Source organism: Eublepharis macularius, chromosome 12, assembly GCF_028583425.1.
Source record: "Eublepharis macularius isolate TG4126 chromosome 12, MPM_Emac_v1.0, whole genome shotgun sequence".
In the NCBI taxonomy this organism is placed as follows: Eukaryota; Metazoa; Chordata; class Lepidosauria; order Squamata; family Eublepharidae; genus Eublepharis; species Eublepharis macularius.
Window position 1 is genome coordinate 17,998,489 of NC_072801.1, and position 21,979 is coordinate 18,020,467.

General features: G+C 44.6%; 1 protein-coding gene across 1 annotated transcript in view; it reads left to right on the forward strand.

Annotated features, from left to right (window-relative positions):
• Positions 1-21,979, forward strand: part of BMERB1 (bMERB domain containing 1) — a 60,958-nt gene that overhangs the window by 13,087 nt on the left and 25,892 nt on the right. The window contains exon 2 of the mRNA XM_054992207.1: positions 18,225-18,348. Coding sequence (XP_054848182.1) covers positions 18,225-18,348 — 124 coding nt within the window. The remainder of the gene's footprint in view (positions 1-18,224; positions 18,349-21,979) is intronic.

The window sequence follows — 21,979 nt, forward strand, 5'->3', positions numbered from 1 at the left end:
TGGGGACTTAAGAATCTCCTTAACAAACACTCTGGCTGCCTCTGTTGACAAAATAGGAAGGAAAGGAACGTTGCCTGCAAGCGATTTCGTGGTTATGCAACTCCCAAAGCTCTTCTCACACCTTACAAGCTTCATATCCGAAGGGCAGGAAAAACTAACAGGGTGAATGACACTTTTTATATATTTACTGACAATAAATATGGCTGTTCCTTGTGTTTTTCTGGATGCCGTAGGGTTACCAACTCCAGCTTGGAAAATTCTTAGAGATTTGAGGGCAGTGCCTGGGGAGAGCGCTCAGTGGAAAGTCTACCCTCTGAAGCTGTCATGTGCATTTCGGGAACTGATCTCTGTAGACTGGAGGTCAGTCGTGATTCCGGGAGAACTCCAGGCCCCAGCTGGAGGTTGGTAATCCTGAATTTACAATACATTAACTGAACCAAGAGCGCTAGGTAAAATTCCAAGATTTAGGTGAGCAAACAATTCCTCCCTTCCCCTTGAAATGTGCATTGTCCATTCAGTTCTGAATCTACAAGGATGAAGACAGACGTGACATTGTTTCCTGCATTCCTTTCTTGCAGACACAGGCTGTTTTCACATGCCCAAAGCCTCCGGAAGATCGCGCGAAACTCACGGCATGAAGCGTCTTCGTAGCGCGATTTCCTGGCATGATCCTGTTTAATGGCACAATTTCTGACATCATCGCGCCATTAAAGGGGATCGTGCCAGGAAATTGCACTAGGAAGACGCCTCGTGCTGTAAGTTTCACGCGATCTTCCAGAGGCTTACGGGCGCGTGTGATAACAGCCATAGATTACACTTTTGTCTGGAAGATCCAGGGAAAAAATTTAGACCATGCATGCAAACAAATTACAACACCCGTATCTGACTTTCAGCTTTTCCCTTTTTGGACCTAGCTTTTCCTGTATCTTTTATATATAAACAACTGGCTAGCAGCCTGTCCCTTGGTATCTCACTGTGCTCTAATACTGCTGCCAAGCTGCCACAAAGCACATTGCTGGAAAATGCAGGAAGTTATTCTGTGTGCAAATCCTTCCCAAAAGATACAAAGCGCAAGGGCTTGAGAGAGCAGTCCTGCAAAGCCAGCACTCTGCCTTTTAGGGTTGCCAACTCCTTATTGGGAAATTCCTGGAGAGTTGATGGTGGAGCTTGGGGAGTATGCGGTTTGGGGAAGGGAGGCATCTTAGCAAGGTATAATGCTATGGAGTCCGCCTTGTGAAGCTACCATTTTCTCCAAAAGATCTGATCTCTGTTGTTATGTACTGAGTTGAGTTCTGGCTGAGCTAGGCTCCTAATGCCTTTATGTTCATTGGTTGTTACTTGTTGGCAGCAGCCAATCAGTCTGCAGAAATGAAGACCAATCACAGGGCTGCAAATCAGTTACCTTGTATATAGTTGATGCAAATTTGAGGTTTCTAGTTGTGTATTCTTATTGGTTATTGCTCAAAAGGGGCGTGGGGTTTATGTGTATATATTGGGCTCCTGTTGAGCCTGTCTTTGGTCTGTCTGCTTCCGCTCCAATAAAGCTGTTATGAAGAACTTCTGATCTTGCTATTTAATATCCATAGTCTAGAAATCAGTTGTAATTCCTGGGGATCTCCAGGACCTGCCTGGCGCTTGGCAACCCTATTGAATGCAATAGGAACTGCATATCTAACAGGAATAGGAAATGCAGTTCTAATTGATTCTAGCTCTGATTTGTATGGCTAAACTGCTGGTAGGAGTTCGTAATGTCTTCCCTCTCTCTCACACACAAGTACATAGAAAATAGCATGTAAAGAGGAAGGCTAGGAAAGAATCCTTTCACCCTGACATGCTAATTTTTTTCCTTTGAGGGGATTTTTCTGTGTGTGAAGGATGTGGTTGCCAGCCTCCTGACAGTAGCTGGAGGTCTCCTGGATTTACAACGTGTTTCCAGGTGACAGAGATCAGTTCCCCTGGAGAAAATGGCTGCTTTGGAGCATGGACTCTATGATATTATATCCCATTGAGGCCCCTGCCCATCCAAACCCTGCCCTCTCCAGGCTCCACCCTCAAAATCTCCAGGAATTTCCCAACCCAGACCTGGCAACCCTAGGAAGGGAACAATCAGTTATGTCCCATCGTCCCAGCTGTAGTTAGTACCCCAGACTACAGACTGGGGGTGTGCCCAGTAACTGATGGTTCCCCTCTTTAGTTATTGGTTTGCCATCTCTGGAAGAACTAGAGGAAACAGCCCTGCTCTTGGAATGAGATTCTCTGTTTTCTAGGCTTTGCCTTATTACAAGCCTGCCCAGAGCTATTTCACGCACCAGTCCTTGCAAAGCCTGAAAAGGAAGTCACCGCAGTGATGTTTCTCTGGCTTTTGATGGATTGGACACACAATTATTCAACATGGCCTAAAATACCCATCAACCGCTCCAACATGAAGAGCGGTTTAAGAGATACTGTTGTGTAATTAAGTTTCGAAAACTATGTTGTGTGGAGGACTAGGACAGAATACTGCTTGAGGATATGGCAGAGGATGATAAATTTTGCAGGGTAAGGGGACTTTATAATGCCATAAAAAGAAGAACGTTAATTGAATCCTAATATAAAACATACCACATCAGAGTAAGTCCCGATGGTTTCAGTTGTCCTCAAGGTGGTACACCAAAGAGCTTTTAAAGTGCTCCAGGGATTGGGGGGGGGGGGTGAGGATTCAAGACCATGGCACAATGCAAAAGTGCCAGTTGTGGATCTGCTTCCAGATGTTTTTCAACATCATCCACTCCTCCAATCACCAACCCCTCAATTTATTGCAATTTTTGGGAGTGGGCCATTGATAGTTGTGCATCTACTATATCTTCCATCAGGGCTTTTTTTCTGGGAAAAGAGGTGGTGGAACTCAAGACCGCACAATGATGTCACTTTGGGTCAGCTGGCATAAGGGGGGAGTTTTAAAAAGTTTAAACTGCCCTCGGCGAAAATGGTCACATGGCCGGTGGCCCCGCCCCCCCAATCTCTAGAAAGAGGGGAGTTTAGATTGCTCTCTGCGCCATGGCACGGAGGGCGATCTCAACTCCCCTCTGTCTGGAGATCAGGGGGCGGGGCCACCGGCCATGTGACCATTTTCAAGAGGGGCCAACTCCATTCCACCACGTTCCAGCTGAAAAAAAGCCCTGTCTTCCATACAGCAGTTTGAACTAGACTGTAGCAGTTTTGCTTAGGACTGGAGAAATCAGTGGATAATTTTTCTATCTACCCTAATACAACTTGAGAGATGCATTGCCTTGAGATGTTTGATATGGCTCAAGGCATTTTAATTAAAATTGCTGGCTCCCAATCAAAGCACACACTTAAACTCACTTAAGCTCCATGAACATGAATGGACAGCTTGCTTGCTTAACTGTGCATTACATTATGCCTCATGTCTTCGGGGGAATTTTAAAAGGTCTTTTACTAGTTATGCTGCAAGAAATAGATTTTATAGACATTACATCAAATGAACCAACCTATTAGAGAAGGAGAGACCTATAATAAATATGCTGTGCATATGCATTTAATAACGTACTTAAATCAGATGGTCACCTCTGCAAGAAATGGTAATAGGTTGCACATCGACATTAATTTTCTCAGCTGCTACAGCAAAAAGTGCTGTTTTAAGCATCGTGTATTTGTCTGAGTCAGACGATAAACACAGATCTTTTCAGGAGCTATTAACTTAGCGATCCAATTAAGGAGGCCAGAAAAAAAAATGACTACCTTTAGACATCCTCGATATGGGATGCTGTGCTTTACTTCACATGCTTCTAAAACCGGGTTCCTGAATGTACACTCTTGTGCCAAATGAAGGCCACTCCCTCTTCACCAATCTATCCTGCCTGAATTTGTTTCCTGTCCTTTGAAATCCATCTAAAGGCCAGCACCAATCTCCCGGGGTAACAATTCACCAGAAAATTTCTGCACTGGTGAAGCCAATGAGATATTGGAGAATTGCCAGCACTACCGTACTACAGGTACTATGTGGAACAGCCGCTGTGCGGAAGACTTGGCTTCTCCGTAGTGCTTGCAACAAAGAGATCCACCTCTCTTTGCATGTTCTTGGGTGAGTCTCCTGACTCAAAATAGGTTTCCACAGCTGAAATAAAGGTCAGGGTGATGGGGACACAAGACGCAAATAGCTCTTGCCCCCAGGGAGGGTCTTCTAGCTGTGCCAGGTTCTAAGCAAGGAAGAGACCATTCTAATGACGTTGTTTTTTATAGCCACCACATGCACACACGGCGCACACGTGCATTGTAGAGAGCTGACCCTTCAATTTGCTTTCTGTCAGACAATTAGATACTTTGCAAATCAATAGGAAGCTCTTTTCAGTCAATTCAAAATTTGTTGATTAAGGGTGCTAGGAACCAATCAAAATATACAAAAATAGCAAGATTTCCATTCCCTCAGTCCTCACCCAACACCACCTAATCCAAAAGTCAAGTTCTTTGCCGAGTTATTCTAGTATAAACTAGACATGGGCACGAACAGCATTATGAACAGAAAAAACCCACGAACAGCCTAATCTGCTGTTCTCGAACAAGCTGTTCGTGAGGCCCCATCCGAACCGAACAGGTGGTCGTTGCAAGCCTCCTTCCTTGCCTTCAGCAGCCCTGCCTCAAGCCAGACAGTCTGGCACCTGCAACCTGCAACCGGAGGCAGGGACTGAACTCTGTCTGAACTCCTTCTGCCTTTCCTTCTGGCTTTAACCCTTCAAAGTACTTCCAACAGAGTCCCATTTTTGCCACTGTGAAGAGAAAATGACAGCCAACGGGGATACCCGTGGATCATGCCTTTCCCAGGGTGCAATCTCTCTGAAACTTGGGGGGTCTTCAGAGGACAGTGGGGACTATGTCCCCTGCAAATTTGGTGGGTATAGGACATTGGGAAGGTCACTTTTGTAACCCCCCAAACTAGCTGCCAGCAGACACTGCTGTTTTTGCCAGGACAGGGCCCTTTAAACTATCAGCTGGCAGGCGGCAGGGGGGAATCCCCCCTGCCGCCTGCCAGCTGATAGTTTAAAAGGATCTTTAAAGGGCCAGGTAAATGGATTTGAGGGGAGGAGGCTAAGGGGGGTTGGGGTGGGGGGGGTTCAGGCCCCCATGAACAACGAATGTGTCTGGGAACAGTTCATGTTCGTCCATGTTCATTGTTCATTGTTCGTGGATGGCACCGAACGACGAACAGGGTGTTCTGTATTTTTTTTCCGTTCGTGCCCATGTCTAGTCTAAACCCACTGATTTCAAAATCAAGAGTCAATCATGCATTCTGCTAAAGATGGAAACAGATATTAGACCACCTAATCTTAAGAGTAAAATCAACCAAAGCTGAAGCTAACAAGGACTTTAATTGAATTAAAGATTACTTTGATTTAATTAAAGATTTACAAAAATTACATCCTTTGAGGAGGTATCATAGAGATGTAACGGTTCTATTCTTCCTTTCTGTTATTTACTTATAACTGAGCATTGTTGTACTTCAAAAAGTACATAGGGGAGAGTTAAAGAATGTGATGTGTTAATTTGAAAATGATTTACTAAAAAATGTAGATAGTACTTCATCAAACTTCTATGCTTTATTATTAGACTTTAATGATAGATCTGCTCTTTGTCCTAAAATGGAAGAAATCTTTAGGTCATGATGTTAATCCCAGCATTTGGTCTTTTCTATTAACTCACAGTTCTACCCTTTGGTTTAAAGAAAACATATGCAAACTGTTGTACCAGTGGCAATTAAGTCATTTGAGATTAGTAGCAATTTATATATATAGCTGTTGTTGGTTCTGTGAGTAAAACTTTTTCTGCATGTGATGGAATCATGTGAGAGCAACTTTTGGGTAACAATGGCAACATTGTTGTCGCTTTCAGGGTTTTTTTTTTCAGCTGGAACGCAGTGGAACGGAGTTCTGGCACCTCTTGAAAATGGTCACATGGCCAGTGGCCCCGACCCCTGATCTCCAGACAGAGGGGAGGTTAGATTGCCCTTTGTGCTGCTCCAGCAGCATGGAGGGCAATCTAAACTCCCCTCTGTCTGGAGATCAGGGGGCGGGGCCACTGGCCATGTGACCATTTTCACCTAGGGCAATTTAAACTTTAAAAAACTCCCCCCTTGTTCCACTGACCCAATGTGATGTCATTGTGCAGTCCTGGGAGCGTGCACGCACTTTGCGTATGTGCATGTGGTAGCAGGGGCACCACTTCCCACCAAGAGTTGTTCCCTGTGCTGGCAACCCACTGAGTTCCACCACCTCTTTTCCCAGAAAAAAAGCCCTGCTTGCTTTCAATATTAAGTTGCAGTCTTCCCTGAAATTGTATTTATTGAACTATGCTGTCATCATAATTCCAAAAAGGTGTATGCAAATTTAATCACCATAGCAAGATTAACTTTTGCTAAATTAACTTCTTACTAATTACTAAATTAATTTTTTTCTAATTTGTCTCCTAAAAAGATGGTTGGATAAATAAATCTAAGGGAGTTTTTGTGTTAATTTATTTATTTATGTCATTAATAAATAAATGTTATGTATTGTCGAAGGCTTTCACGGCCGGAGAACGATGGTTGTTGTGGGTTTTCCGGGCTATATCGCCGTGTCTTGGCATTGTAGTTCCTCACGTTTCGCCAGCAGCTGTGACTGGCATCTTCAGAGGTGTAGCACCGAAAGACAGAGATCTCTCAGTGACACAGCAGCTGTGACTGGCATCTTCAGAGGTGCAGCACCAAAAGACAGAGATCTCTCAGTGTCACAAATAAATGTTATATTATGTTAAGTGAACCATTTTGCAGAACGCCGAGATATTAAAGAAATGACCCAATTCTTAATTTGTTATTTGACGGTATAAATTAGTTTTTTCCTTTTGTCAGATAAATTGTTTGATCCATTTTAAAACAATGATAAATACACTGTAGGGAAGAAAAAAGGAGCACTCAAAATGCAATCACAGGAAATAATAGAAGAGCAGAGTTTATCACTGTGCACTTCACAACTAATGAGAAATACAAAAGGTGTATTTTCCATCCTCTCCCTGTTTTTGGTAGGAGGGTGAAAGGGAAAAAATGCAATAGTAAAGCACTGTGTAATTAAACACTTAGGAAAGCTGAGTTGTTAAAAACCTTGACAAACACAGCAGGCCCAGGATAATTACATGTCAGCATTCTCCCACAAGGAAGGGAGACAACAAGAATTAACGGGATAATGTTGCTAGTTTATGAGAAAGGCGAAAAAAATAAAATGTTGGCAATGCCAATAATAGGGCCTAAGATTGATTTTTATCCTCAAGCACAGCTGAAAAAGGGGTCATGCCGAGGATTAAAACTGGAGAGAGGCATTCTGTAGGGAACAAGCATGGTCTTGTGCTTAAAATTTCACTGTCTTATCTAAAAGCAGAAGATTAGATTCAGTTCATTTCCAGCTTATTGAATGTACATGGCTGGGGCCTTTCAATATGTAGTTTAAAATTTTTATTTGGCTTTATAAAAAGTGTACGCACAAAAAAAAGAGATGCTCTGGAAGCCAAACTGGGCCAACAATTCCAGCTTCCAGATGCCTTTGGGCAAAGGTCCACACGAGATCTAGGCATGTCTAGGTGTACCTGTGTAATGCTTTGTAAAAAATTGTATATTACAACAGAGAATAGCATTGAACTGTAAAAACGGGGGGGGGGGGGGAATTAAAGCAGAATTAAAGCAGAATCTGTAACAGAAAGTAACATTAAACAGTAAACAGAATATCAAAAACAGAATGGCTGTTTCCACACTGCTTACCGATCGCGCAAACCTCCCAGAACGACGTGCCTTCCTGGCGCGATTTCCCGCGATAACAAGAGTTATCGTGGGAAATCGTACCAGTAAGGCGCATCGTTCCGGGATTTTTGCACGATCGGGTAAGCAGTGTGAAAACGGCCCAAATGTAACAAAGTACTTTGTGGCATAAGTGGGTAATGCTTGTGGAGGTCAGAGGATCAGATTAGGAATGACGAGACCTGGGTTCAAATTCCTGCTTGGCCTTGAAACTTGCTAGCTAGCACTGGGACAGTCTCCCGGTCTAATCTACCTCTCAGGATTATTGTAGAGCAGAGACTCATGTATGTTCAAGCCTGCTGACAGACACCATGCCCTCTCCAAGCAAAGATTCTCTCCAAGCCCGATAGCACCCAAACTGCAATTTGTGACTTGAAGGCAAATCATATGACTCTCCTAGCTCCACAGGGGCCAAATCCACATGTACTAACCATCCACTTATCTTGTGCAGTCATGGCAGTTGGGTTCCTTCTGCTACCATGCTGTGCATCATCACATTCACCCTCCCAGTTTGTCTTTGTGGCGCAATCAGTTCTCCACACGCCACTGAGTAAAGCGTTATAGTGGGCGGTTCCCTCCTCTGTCTTCAGCGTTGACGGCACATGTCAATTCCTTTTTTAAAAAAAAGAAGTTAATTTTGCGCTATACCGATATTCCGACCTTTAAGAAATGGCAAGGTCCCCTCCTCCTCAACTTTGATTGGCCCATTTTTTGCTCGTCACAGACCACTTTCTAACAATTGGCTGGTTGTTATGGCAGGCAAATTTGAAAATAATTTGTCACGTTAAAACATTCTCTGGAAACCCTGTTGCTCACAGTGGTGAGCAAGTAGGTTTTGCGGTATACTGACCTTTCTTTATTGTGCAAATGTGCTATGAAAGCCCTTTAAAAAAAAAAGGGGCTGGGCAAAAACAGATTTCCGCCATTATCACGTGGTACGGAAAGAGGCGCAATTGTGGCGCAGTGATGGTGGGGAACACATGGAGTGGGAAAGCGTGTGAGTATCTTCTTGAACAGCGCCGCGGTTGCAAAAAAGGCGTGGAAACAAAAAGGAAGTGTGGATTCGGCCAGGATCTCAGAATTTGAACTGCCTTTTGGCACTACACAAAGCAGATGCAGGTGGGGCAGTGGTGCGATCTGCATTAGGGCCAGTTGCGGAACTGGGGCTTGATACAGCTGGATTCTATGCATATTTATTTAAAGCAAATTATACTTAATTCAATGGACCGTACTTCCAAAACAACTGTACTGTGCACTTCCCAGCCTAAATAATTTTCCTCTCAACCCTTCGCTCCTGTATTGCAGGAGAGGGCTCAACATGAGGAGGCAATCTTGGAAGAGAAAGCTTTGGAGAGCTGCCATCAGCCACCCTGTTGCAGTGGTGAATAATAATGCAAACCAAACGTTTAAAAAAAAAACAGCAAAGGCGTACAAAAGAGCAATGGAAGGAAAGATCACACAAAGCCCCTTGTGGGAGAATCTCTTTACACACAAAGCTGTAAAAATGGGAAGGGAAGAGGGGAAAAGGCACAGACTGTTTCTTTAAAGTGCAAATCGGGAAATAATGTTTAATGGTTCTCTTGCGTTATATCTGTGTTTAAAAATGGCACAGTGTGTGCGCTAAACAGAGACCCTCCAAGGAGCATTCCCACACAATAATTAAAACACATCTTAGGCTGTGCACGATACTCAGGAACTATAAAATATGCAATATTGTCTGTTTCTAACCAATGTGGTGGTTACTCAATCCCCATTAAAATAATAATGGACCAGAGGTCTCCAGTGCCCCCCCCCCCAGCTAGGTGCATTATCTCTCTGCCCTGTCCACTTCCTCATCAGTCAAGATAGAAAAGTAGACAGAACCCCCAAAGCAGTTCGTCCACCTTCCCAGCAAGCCAATGGCAACATGAGCTAGGATTAGGGGTTATGCAAAATCAAAAAGAGTCCAGTAGCACCTTTAAGACTAACCAATTGTATTGTAGCATAAGCTTTTGAGAATCAAGTTCTCTTCGTCAGATGCCTGATACAGAGACTGGTCTCTGTATCATGCATCTGACGAAGAGAACTTGATTCTCAAAAGCTTATGCTACAATAAAATTGGTCAGTCTTAAAGGTGCTACTGGACTCTTTTTGATTTTGCTACCACAGACTAACACGGCTAACTCCTCTGCATCTATGACCATGGGGTTATGCAAGACAGCACTGCTGGCAGGAGGCGTATTCCTTCATTGCGCTGCCATTACAGTTTGCTTGGGGAAGCCCCACTTCTGCCACCACTACACATCGCAGGCAGCTGTGGTTGCTGGTAGGCTACAGTGGGTGAAACATCACCAGTTCCTTTGGCCAGGGCAGCTGACCCAATAGTGTGGATCTTCCCAGTCCTGGCTTGATGAGATCTCTTGTACAAAAGCCATACAACAAAAGGATCTAGAGCTTCCGTGGGCCTTTTAAAAAGATATACTAGAGCAAAACTTAGAAAAAGAAAGAAAAAGAAAAAGTTCACACTGCACTGCATTAAAAGTATAGCATGGGAGGATTCTTATGCAAATGGAATATTCCTTCCAGTTCCAACGGCCCAATTTTGTATAACTAACAGCCCTCTTGTACTTCTTTTATGCCAAGCTGAGATGTCATTTCCTGTTTCCTAGAGCTGCTTCTGGCTTTCTGTTGCCATGACATCCCCAGCTCTCCTCAGCTGGCATGTCCTGCCAGTGCTCTCGGCTGCCATTTTGGTGCTTGGAGGGGCCTTGCTCCAGGAAGGGAATGAAACCTCAAGGGAAAGTAGGCACATACAAACACACAAAGGTGCTTTACAGGGCTTTTTTTCTGGGAAAAGAGGTGGTAGAACTCAGTGGGTTGCCCTCAGAGAAAATGGTCACATGGGCCCCGCCCCCTGATCTCCAGACAGAGGGGAAGGTGCGGAAGGCAATCTCAACTCCCCTCTGTCTGGAGATCAGGGGGCGGGGCCTCCAGCCCATATGATCATTTTCAAGAGGTTCTGGAACTCCTTTCCACCATGTTCCAGCTGAAAAAAAGCCCTGGGCCGTTTCCAGACGGCTTACCGGCCCCCGGAACGTCGCACCACGGTGCGGGGAAAACGCGAAATATCGCGTTTTCTCGCACGAGAAAACGCGATATTTCGCGTTTTCCCCGCACCGTGGCGCGATGTTCCGGGGGCCAGTAAGCCGTCTGGAAACGTCCCTGGTGCTTTATACTAACTTGCCCCCCTTTCAATTTTATTCAGAGCACTGGGTGCAAACAGCAAAATTACTGTTTACCTAGGGCAGCAAAATAGTTTGAGATGGCCATGGGCTTACCACCTTGGTGGCGTCACCATCCCATTCTCTTACACAACCTTTTTTCTAAAGTGTCACATACCTGCCACTTTAGTGGATGCTTCTGGTCTACTGCAATCATTTCATTTTCCGTTCATGATGTTGTTTTAAGCCATGCCATCCGGTTCTCCTTTCGTCTGCTTTCAACGTGTGCCTTTCGTGTGCTTCTGTCCTGCCCCATCAATTATTGGTGACCTGTAAGGTCTCAGTTCTAATGTAGCGCACATTCAGAAGCAGACATTGCCCCCAATGTTGCAAAAAACATTTCAGAAAAGTCGTTGCTAAGAGATGCTTTAACCAACTCATGAAATAATTAAGGAAATGATTTATATTTGAAATGAGAGGACTAGCCAATTTATGGAAGTTTAAAGATTCTCTTTTGATACAACAAAGAAGGATATTAGGGATGGGCATTCATTTCCAAAAAAATAAAAAAGAGCCTGTTCATAATTTAAAACAAAAATGGAATGGAATTAAAATTAAATCTGTTCATTTCGTTTGTTTCCCTAATATCTACCAGCCTGGATAGAGAGTTCAAGGACATCAAAAGGAGAGAGAGCAGGAAAGAGAAGTGAGCTGCAGATACAAAACTGATGTCTAAGCTTTCCAATCAGCAAAATCAAAGCTGTTCCAGTTTGCTTATCGGATTAGCCTGTTGTAGCACAAAATGAACCAGAGTCTTGCGGCACATTAAAAAATAGATTTTATTATTCTAGCATCAGCTTTTGGGGATTAGAGCTTCATCAGATACAAAAAGATTTTTGTGACAGAAGAAATTCAAATGGAGGTTGGAGGAAAGCAAATTGGAAGAAAACAGCAGATATGGAGCTGGTATTTAAAAGCTTTTGTGTAGAAGCCAATCGAAATGAAAATTAAAACGAGTATCCATAATGAAAACAAATGGGAATAATAAGGAGTATAATGAGAACTGAACCTTTTGAAATGGAAGACAAAATCATACATTCCTGCTTGTCATGTCCAGTTTGAGAACCATTTCCTAGACAAGTTGCCGAAGTGTAATTGTCAAGAAATTGATTTTGAAACCGGGACGTTCTCAGTTCGAATCTCATTTTTGACATAAATGCAGTGGACAAATATTTTATTTATTTTTTATTTATTTAAAAATATTTGTAAGCTGACTTTCTACCATGCAGAAACTCAAGGTGGCTTACAATATAAATAAAAACAATCATAAAGAAAACCCACGTTTGAAAACAAGACAGTTTAAGACTGTCAGTAACATAAAAACAGAGCTAATTAAAAGCAGTCCTAGATAAAACAGAGTAGTTCTGCAAAACACCCAAATTTAGGGTTGCCAGGTCCAGATTGGGAAATAGCTGGAGATTTGGGAGGATGGAGCCTGCGGAGCGCAGAGTTTAGGGATGAGCTGGAGCTTAGCAGGTTATAATGCCACAGAGTCCACCCTCCAAAGCAACCATTTTCTCTAGGGGAGCGGATCTCTGCTGTCTGGAGATCAGTTGTGATTCCGGGAGATCTCCAGGTCCCACTAGGAGGCTGGCAACCCTAATCTATACAGAGATGCAGCAGTTTTAGAAGGCCAAGTTAACAGCTGTTCTTAAGGTTCTGCTAATTCCAGAATACCCCTGCCTAGGAGGTCAAGTTCCTGGTTTGTACACTGTTCTTTTATCATTTGGGGGTGTCAGCACTCAGCTGGGGGGAATCTTCCCCCCACTGCTTTCCCCTCTACTTTTCCCTCTCTCACACACATGTGCACACATACAGAGAGTTTTATTATTTAAGTCAATTGATGTTAAAAGTAATTTCTAATCCATGGGTGTACAGTGACTGCTTGGTGATGCACTAGAAATGTTGTACTGTCGTTCAAAAAACGGGTTTTTTTTTCCCTGGCAGTACACGCCAATACATAGTACCAGCACCATTCAGCTGGCAGGCTTGGGTTCCCAAGGCAGCAAATGTCACAAGTACTGGCACCTCTTTTTTTTTTAAAAGGAAAAAAGCACTGGAAAGCACTGCTCAAAAACAAGAGAAGAGCACAGGATATATAGCTCCTTAAGGAAGGGCACTGGTATCTACTTGGCTAGCAAGTATTAGAGACAACTTGGAGTTTCAGAATAGAATTTTAATGCAGAGTAGGGGGAACAGGCATATTAGATTAACCAATGGGTCTCAGTTTCCAGTTTGATTTAGGAAATCCATTGATCTCTGCTTGATCAGCTTGGTGGGTGCCCGCAGCCCTGCTCCCAGAGCAAAAGCTTTTTTTTAAAAAAGGCTCAGTATAGTGCACGGGTCCAGCCATTAATGCTAGTGTGTGCTATAAACTTAGTAATGCAGATGCACCACCATGCACTATGGTTGATACACCTGCATCCCTTTCTATGTCCCTTTGTATCGCAGGGTTAATAACATTCTTTTTATCGCTGGCACGCTGAAAGTGAGGAGAGTCCGTGTGATGTGAGCATTAAGCGAATATTCGGTTCCTGCTCTGAGTTTTTCAAAACTTAGTACAAATTGCTTAGGCTCTGCCTTATGGACCCCATTGCATTAATAACTTAATGGATTGAGTTCCCTGTATTGTAATTACTTTCATGTTAATTCTCGCTTAATTCAGACGGGATTAACATTCCCTGGTTTGTTCTTCCGCTGCTTTCCCTGGATAGTTATTCTGATTGCAAAATGATTGCAAACTGCTTCAAATCGCTATAATTAATTTTGGTGTGTGTGTGTGGGGGGTCATAGTTCAGTGGCAGAGCTTGGCATTCAGAAGGCCTGGGCGCTCAGTCCCTGATGTCTCCAGTTAAATAGGACCTGTGCATAGCAGGGCCAGGAAAGACCCCATGTGTGTCCCGGAAGAGCCACTTACAGCCTTATCTGATGGCCTGACGCAACTCAGGTTCTTATTTGATTTGTTCTCACACCTGCACAAAGTTTTCACAACGTTCCAGTGTGCTGGCTCAGTCAGAACAGGTTTAAAGTATTTGGTCGCCTCCAGTAAAGTATGCCACTTGCTTCCTCCTGCATCCAGGAGGTAATGGCCATCATCTTCCATACTGGTGGTAACTGGGAGCAAACTGAGTCCTTGGTGTTCGGGGGGTACTAGTAAAGGAACCAACCTCTAGGTAATTCTCCTGGAATTACAACTGATCTCCAGTTGACAGAGATCAGTTCCCCTGGAGAAAACGGCTGCTTTGGAGGGTATTATACTCCAGTGAGGTCCCTCCCCTCCTCCGACCCCACCCTCCCCTATCTCCACTCGCTAGGGTTGGCAGCTCCAAGTTGGGAAATTCCTGGAGATCTAGGGGGTGAAACCTGGAGAAAGTGGAGTTTGGGGAGGGAAAAGACCTTGGCATGGCATAATTCCATAGGGTCTACCCCCGAAAGTTGCCATTTTCTCCAGGTGAACTGATCCCTGTGGCCTGGAGACCAGTTGTAATTCCAGGAGATCTCCAGCCACTACCTGGAGGCTGGCAACCCTACCACTCCCAAATATCCAGGATATTTCCAAAGCGGAGCTGGCCTGGCAACCCTAGGGACTAGTGCTGCCTCAAACATTTTCTTTGGTGGCCTGGCTGAACCCCTGATTCAAAGAATATGCTGTCCTCACGTTTTGTGGAAACGGTGTTTTTCAAACACCTCTGCTAGGAACGTACTCTGCGCCCCTCCCCCGTGTTTATGAAATGATGGCAGTATGACAGGCAAGAGCTATGAATATTCACAAGGAGAAAATTCTACAGAATTCATGCCTCTCTTAAACATGTCTGACTTCCACCCCGTACAAAATTATTGAAGGATAAGTAACATGGTCTGCAATGTCCTTAAGAAGGTGTTAGTTTTAAGTAGGCAAAAGTTTGTAATATTAAACAAATGGCTGAGGCTCAGCTAATGGTTCTGTGACACATAAATGTGGCAACTGAGATCGCAGATGCTTCTGTTGGTTAGGAGGAAACTCTTAATTACCCCACCGATTTCTTTAGAGCCCCTCCTGGAAATCAGGCAGCCCCACTAAGTCAGGAAGGCCATGGCCAAGAGCTGCTGTAGCGTGGTTAAGTGGTTGGGCTGTGAATCAGCACTCTGTTGGTTCAAATCCTACTACTGCCATGAGCTCAGCAGGTGGTCTTGGATAAGCTACTCCTCTCAGCCCCAGCTCCCCAGCTGTAGTATGGGTATAACAACAACACTGACTTTGTTCACTGCTCTGAGTGGGGCACTAATCTGTCTAGAAGAGCACTATATAAGCACAGTTATTATTGTTATTGGAAGAGTCTCTGCTTGGCATGAAGAAGGTCCCGGGTTTAATACCCGGCATCTCTAGTTAAAAGGACCAGTAGGTGTTTAAAGCCCTTCATGGACTGGGACCTGCATACCTGCGGGACCGCCTCTTCCATTACGTCCCTGGCAGGGCATTGCAGGGCATTCTGCATTCTGCAGAAAAGAAGCTCCTGGTTGTCCCCAGCCCAAAGGACATCCATCTGGCCTCAACCAGGGCCAGGGCTTTTTTGGCCCTGGCCCTGGCCTGGTGGAACACTCTCCCGCTGGAGATCTGGGCCCTGCGGGACTTGTTACAGTTCCGCAGGGCATGTAAAACGGAGATGTTCCACCGGGCCTTTGGCTGAGTGCCAGCAGGTGTCCCCTTTCTTCCATCTAAGACCACCGCTTTTTCCGGGGCTGCCCTTGGCCATCTACTATGCCCATATACGGACTCCCAAATATTTATTTAAATAGCCTGCACCTGGACTATTTTAATGACTTTTAAAAGATTATTATTGATTTGATGGTTTTGTGATTAATTCACTGTGTTTGTGGGGAGGGTGGGGTATAAATCAAATCAAATCAATCAATCAATCAATCAATCAATATGAAAGACCTCTGACTGAGACCTCAGAAAGCCACTGCCAGTCTGAGTAGGCAATACTGACCTCTATGGACCAAAGGTCTGATTCCATATCAGGCAGCTTCATGTGTGTTCATGTGACTCTTTGCTGGAGGATGCATCTTATCGTTAGTGTGCATGGCAACACCACCTCAATAAACATTAGAGTGCTGTACTGTGCACAAGCTCTTGTTTCCCTTGCTGGCAAGGTTTATTTTAAGCAAAGGATAACAGACTGCAGATGATATTTGTATATAGCACTACCTTCAAGAGCAAACCCTGCCTTGGCTTGCAAAAGCAGCTCAGGGTCAGCTGTTGCCAAGTAAATGAATAGAGGAGTACAATAGGAAAAAGATATCCTTGATATTTTGTGTGTGCTTGTGTGTGTGGGGAGGGGGGTTTGGAGCTCACTCATGGTGGGACAAGGCCCAGCCCAAGGTCTACCACCTTTCCAGGAGCAGGATCTACCCTCCATGGACTTTCTGCACAGCTGAAAGGAAGGGGGAGGAAGAGAATAGGAAAGGGAGAACAGAGAAGGAGACTTTTAGAAGTCCACCTGTCTGCTTTCCTCAAGACTGTAATGATGATGTAGTGGTTAGAGTGTCAGACTAGGATCTCAGAGACACAGTGTGATGGACAGGACTGGTTCCAGCTTTGCTTCTCCTCAGAAACAGCCAATGAGAGCTGATGGAATGCTGGACCAATTACAGTTGGAGTCTGTTGGAAGACAGTTACTGAGAGGAGAAGGTTTTGAGGCTGCTAGGGAGAGGCAGTAGAGATATTGCTGGCTGTTAAAACCTGATCTAATACATATTTACCATTCCGTGTTTAAGTACAATATATTTATGTGTTTCTAATTATTTACTCCTACTTTATACTTCTTGTAAATAAACTTTATTCTTGTTTCTGTTTAACCTTGGCTGGCCTGGAGTTGTTGGCTGAGGGGAAATAAAACACACACACAAAACTGGTCATGAAAAATGGGCCAAGTTTAATGAAATGGTGGCAGCATATTACAAAAGTAAAACGATGAGTTGTCCCCAATAGCCCCAGGCTGTAGCTGGGTAAGGGAAAGAATATATAGTGAACCGGCTGCCTGCCTAGTAAAGCCTGGCTCTCCTGAGAGGAGAGTATCCTGTGTGGATTTGGGTCAGAGCTCTTCACCTGAAACTCAGAAGTTAGACAGGTGGCATGTTGTGACTGCCCTTAACTGCCTGGAAAACCTCCAAAACTGTGAAGGGGGGTTTCTAGTGGGTAGCTGTGTGTAGGAGTGCGGCTCACACCCGGGTTTGAATCCCTGCCTTGCTATGGGAAGATTGCTGGGTGACCCTGGGCCAGTCAATCTCGCTCAACCTACCCTCCCTCTAGAGTTCCCAGGTCCCCTGTTTGGGGTGGGGGAATCCTCCGCTCCCAGCCCCCAGTGCCTCTTACCTCGCTAGGGGGTGGGGTGGGGTGAAAGGTGCAGGGAACAGGAATGGGCGCTCCAGAGCATGCTCCTGCACGGGGGCCTTCCCTTCCTTCTTGTGTCAGAAAGACGTCATTCCCAGCATGGCAATTAAGGCTCTGGTGTGCACACGCACTTTGCACACATCAAGTTCCCATCCCGCCCCCCATGACCTCCCCGTCTCTTGGGTTGGGCCCCAGGGGACCTGGCAAGTTACATCCCTCAGAGGATTTATTGTGAGGGTTAAACAGAGGAGGGAAGAATGATGTTGTAAACTGCTCTGGGTTCCCCATTGAGGAGAAAAGTGGGGTATAAATATCTAATTCAATAGAACTGAATCACTCTGGGTAAGATCTGAGGGGAACCGCCAGTCTTACCTGAAGCAATCCTATTGGTTTTCCTCATGATTAGAATAATAAACAAATAAACAATTAAAAACCGACCTCTCTCCTATTTCCTCCAATATAAGAAAAAGAAACCTGAAATTATTCCTTCCAGTATAAGAAAAAGAAAACCCTTACCTGGCCACTGGCTAGAAGTGGGAAAGCCCAAAGATGCCCATGGAAAACTGGCCAGTTGGCAACCTCCGTGCTGCAACTTATTACACCCACATCTTTATTTGAGAATATACAAACATGGCAACTAATTCACTAAAGTACCAACATTTCTACATAGAATTTACAGCTCAACCAACTGCCCAGCATAGAAATTATTTGTTCTTCTTTAAAAAGCCTGCTTGGACAACTTAATCCACTTCCTGTCTATCTTAAATCTGCACAGATCAACTTGACATCATTTCAATGGCTGAAAACACCATGATGCCTGAGGAAATCGAACTGGAGATGGCCAAGATCCAGAGGCTTCGGGAAGTCTTAGTCAGACGAGAATCAGAACTCCGGTTCATGTAAGTAAACACGCCCCCCCCCTTTTCTGGGGGAAGTGAGAGTCAATCTCTTTGGAGGAGAACGAGCAAGTGCTTGGGGGATAAAAACAGCAGCAACTGCAGTGGGTATTTCAACAACAAAGCCCAGGTCAAAAACGAAAAATTCCAAAAGGCAGGTTGATTATGAAAAGAACAGATTATGAAACGCATGTAAAATATCTGATTTAATAAATCAAAGGACATGCAAAATTTTAATAGCTATTCTGTTCCCAGCAGCACAGGCAGGGAACACATAGAAAACTTTTATTATTTCAAATGCAAGGTGCAAATTACTAAGCGTCGTAGAACTCTTCCTCTGTTTAGAACTCTCCACAGGGGAAGTGCTGCTTAAAGGACTGCAGAGGCCAGGTTCAGTTTCAGTGGCAGCAGTGATTCCGCACACGTTGGATAATGCACTTCCAATCCTCTTTATAGATCATTCGGAATGGATTTTTTTGAGTGTGGAACAAAAAATCCACCTCAAACGATTGATAAAGTGCATTGAAAGTGCATTCTCCAACGTGTGCGGAATCAGCCCCCGTCTTTGGAATGCTTCCCGCTTGAGGCTGGCCTAGGCCATTTCCACACTACTCACCTTCATCTGGAATGCTGCGGAACGTCACGAAAAAAACGCAGAAGATAGCGTCTTCTCGCTCAACTTTTGCGTGACACCATGCAAAACTTGCGCGAGAAGATGCTATCTTCTGCGTTTTTTTCGTGACGTTCCACAGCGTTCCGGAGGAAGGTGAGTGGTGTGGAAACGGCCCTAGTACCTGTTCTACAGTCTTCTAGACACCAGACCAAAACAATTCCCTTTATCCAGGCATTTACCTGAAGGGTTCTATATCTGTCCCAACGGAGGGTGAAATCACAAGGTGGAATCAATCACAAAACACTGGGAGGTGGCAGCATCTGCTTCAAAATAGGTATTACCTGCAGATACAAAATATTAGCTAATTTTTTAAAATAAATTGAGGGTTTTTGAAATTTGGATTTGAATTTGATTTCAGTGATGAATGTTATGCCTCCTCTCCTCTTGCTGGGGGTGCACTCACACTCCCATTATTTATGACCCTGCAGACAGCCAGGTATCAGGGGAGAGAGAGAGAGAGAGAGAGAGAGAGAGAGAGAGAGAGAGAGAGCCCTTGGTAAACAGGTATCACTAGAAAACATGTAAAAGCCGTTTTTTAAAAAGAAGGGTCGGAGGAAGAGATCAGAATGGTACTGAGCTGGAGTGCTTCCTTCGGTTCCTGCTTGCCAATTCCTTGCTCCAGATCAGATCTATTAAAGCAACACCCCTGTCCTCTGGAGATAATGGCCGTTTTCACACATCTTACTAGCTGCGCAAAATCACGCAAAACTCCTGCAACGATGGCATCTTCCTGGTGCGATTTCCCATCATGACTCCGGTTTGTGCCGTGAATTTGCTGTCATGGCTCCGGTTTGTGGTGCGATTTGCGCCACAAACTGTAGTCATGATGGGAAATCGTGCCAGGAAGACGCCATTGTTCCAGGAGTTTTGCGTAATTTTGCACGGCTGATAAGACGTGTGAAAATGGCCAATCTGGAGCCAAAAGGCCACAAAATGCAAGAAGTCCAGTCTGTGACATTTCCATGCAAAGCTCCATCCCAGCTGTAACTGGCTGTTGCGAACAAAGCCACTGAGCTTATTGTGGTATACATCTGAACTTGGCACGGAAATGCCACTGACTAGCTGGCCTGCCCTTTTGGCTTCTCTGCTTACAATCCCCCCACAGACAGATCAACTGAAGATTACACATTTGAGGCAGCAGGTTCCTGTACATGCCCCAATAAACCTAACTAAGATGTCACAAGGCCCTTAGACATACCAGACCAACCCTTCAGGAATTTATTGATAATTACAATATCGGTGGGTTTAAACCCAGAAGAAACTACATTAAACATGAAGAAGAAAATCTCCTGCCAGGGGTCCCAGCTATGATACACACCTAAAAACTTTCTCCCCTGATAACAGCAGGCACCCCTTGTTCGGGGTAAAGGGTCACCAAATTTCCTTTGCCACAAGCAAAACAAAGTCTCTGCCACCTGCACACTTCATTCTGGGCGGCCCAACAGGGGTGTATACTTGCAGTGGTGACTACAATGAAGCCAGACGAACATAACTGCCATAACTGGAAAGCAGATACTAAGTGGCTTCCTTGAGAAAAATAGTCTTGTGTCCACTGTATCTGATTCCTCTACAGGATTTGGAACTTTTGTTCAGTATTTGAAGAACTTTCCTGTCACTGTATGCATTCCACATTACCTTAACACCCATCTGTGTGTGGAATATCCTTTCAAACAGCTTATACATCATCTCCCTAGATTTAACACCTGAGTGGACTTTCTGGCTTCTGTTCATGGTTTCTTGCTAATTGCTAAAGCAATTCTAAAGCTCTTACTTGCAGAAACCCCTTTTTATTTCTCTCGTTCTGGGAAAGCTCAGGTGTAGGCACTGTCATCTCCAATTCGAGGGTATTTGGTGTTCGAAAGATCTTTTGGTCCCCTGGACCATTTTGGACTAAACCAGATCAACGGCTTGTGCCTCAACAGAAGGCAGTTTCATATGCCACTGCTTGGCAACAAGGAGCTCCCGTTTGGAGCAGACTGACAGCATGGTTTAGGCTCCGTTTCTGGAAATTAGAACCTGTCAGCACAATGAGGAAACATGTCAGTGTGACTGTGCGATTGGAAGCAAGAAGAGAACACCTGGTGCCACGCAATCAAGCAAATACCTGGCTATCAAATTCTGTATGGACACAGTGAGTCAGAGGAAAATCTCTCCCTTGAAGCGATGCATTTCCCTTGACATTTTCTAAGCCAAACCGCATAAAGGATCCGCAACAAAACTGTACCTGTGAGGGTATGGTGGGAGCCATCTGTCTGACTTCGTTTATTCAGTGACTTTCTTTTCTCGATCTGTTTGTTCCACATTTCCAGTTTGCCCTTTTAATGTCACCAGAGTTTGTGCCTGCAGCTCCGCTCCCCTGCTGCTTATTACAGATCAGACGGTTGAAGGAACACAGCTTGTCTGACAAGAGGCCTCCAGCCAGCAGGGTCTGGGATCAAACTCTTCCCCGCTTTCTTTTCCTTATAGTTTTCTTTTGATACTTGCCCCAAGAGGTTGCAATGCTTCACTCTTCAGCAGGGCTTTTTTTCTGGGAAAAGAGGTGGTGGAACTCAGTGGGTTGCCAGCACAGGGGGCAACTCTTGGCGGAAGGTGGTGCCCCTGGTACCACACGTGCGCACACAAAGTACGCACATGCTCCCAGGGCCAATGATGTCACTTTGGGTCAGCTGGAATGGGGGGGGGGGGGTTAGTTTTTAAAAGTTTAAATTACCCTCAGCGAAAATGGTCACATGGCTGGTGGCCCTGCCCCCTGATCTCCAGACAGAGGGGATGTGACCATTTGACCATTTTCAAGAGGTTCCGGAACTCCGTTCCACCACGTTCCAGCTGAAAAAAAGCCCTGCTCTTCAGGCTCTCTAAGTGTTAGCTTCTCCCAACAATATTTATAGTCTAGAATAAGCTGAAATAAACAGGAGCCTTATGACACCTTGAAGACTAAGTCTTCTTCTTGTTGTTGTTGTT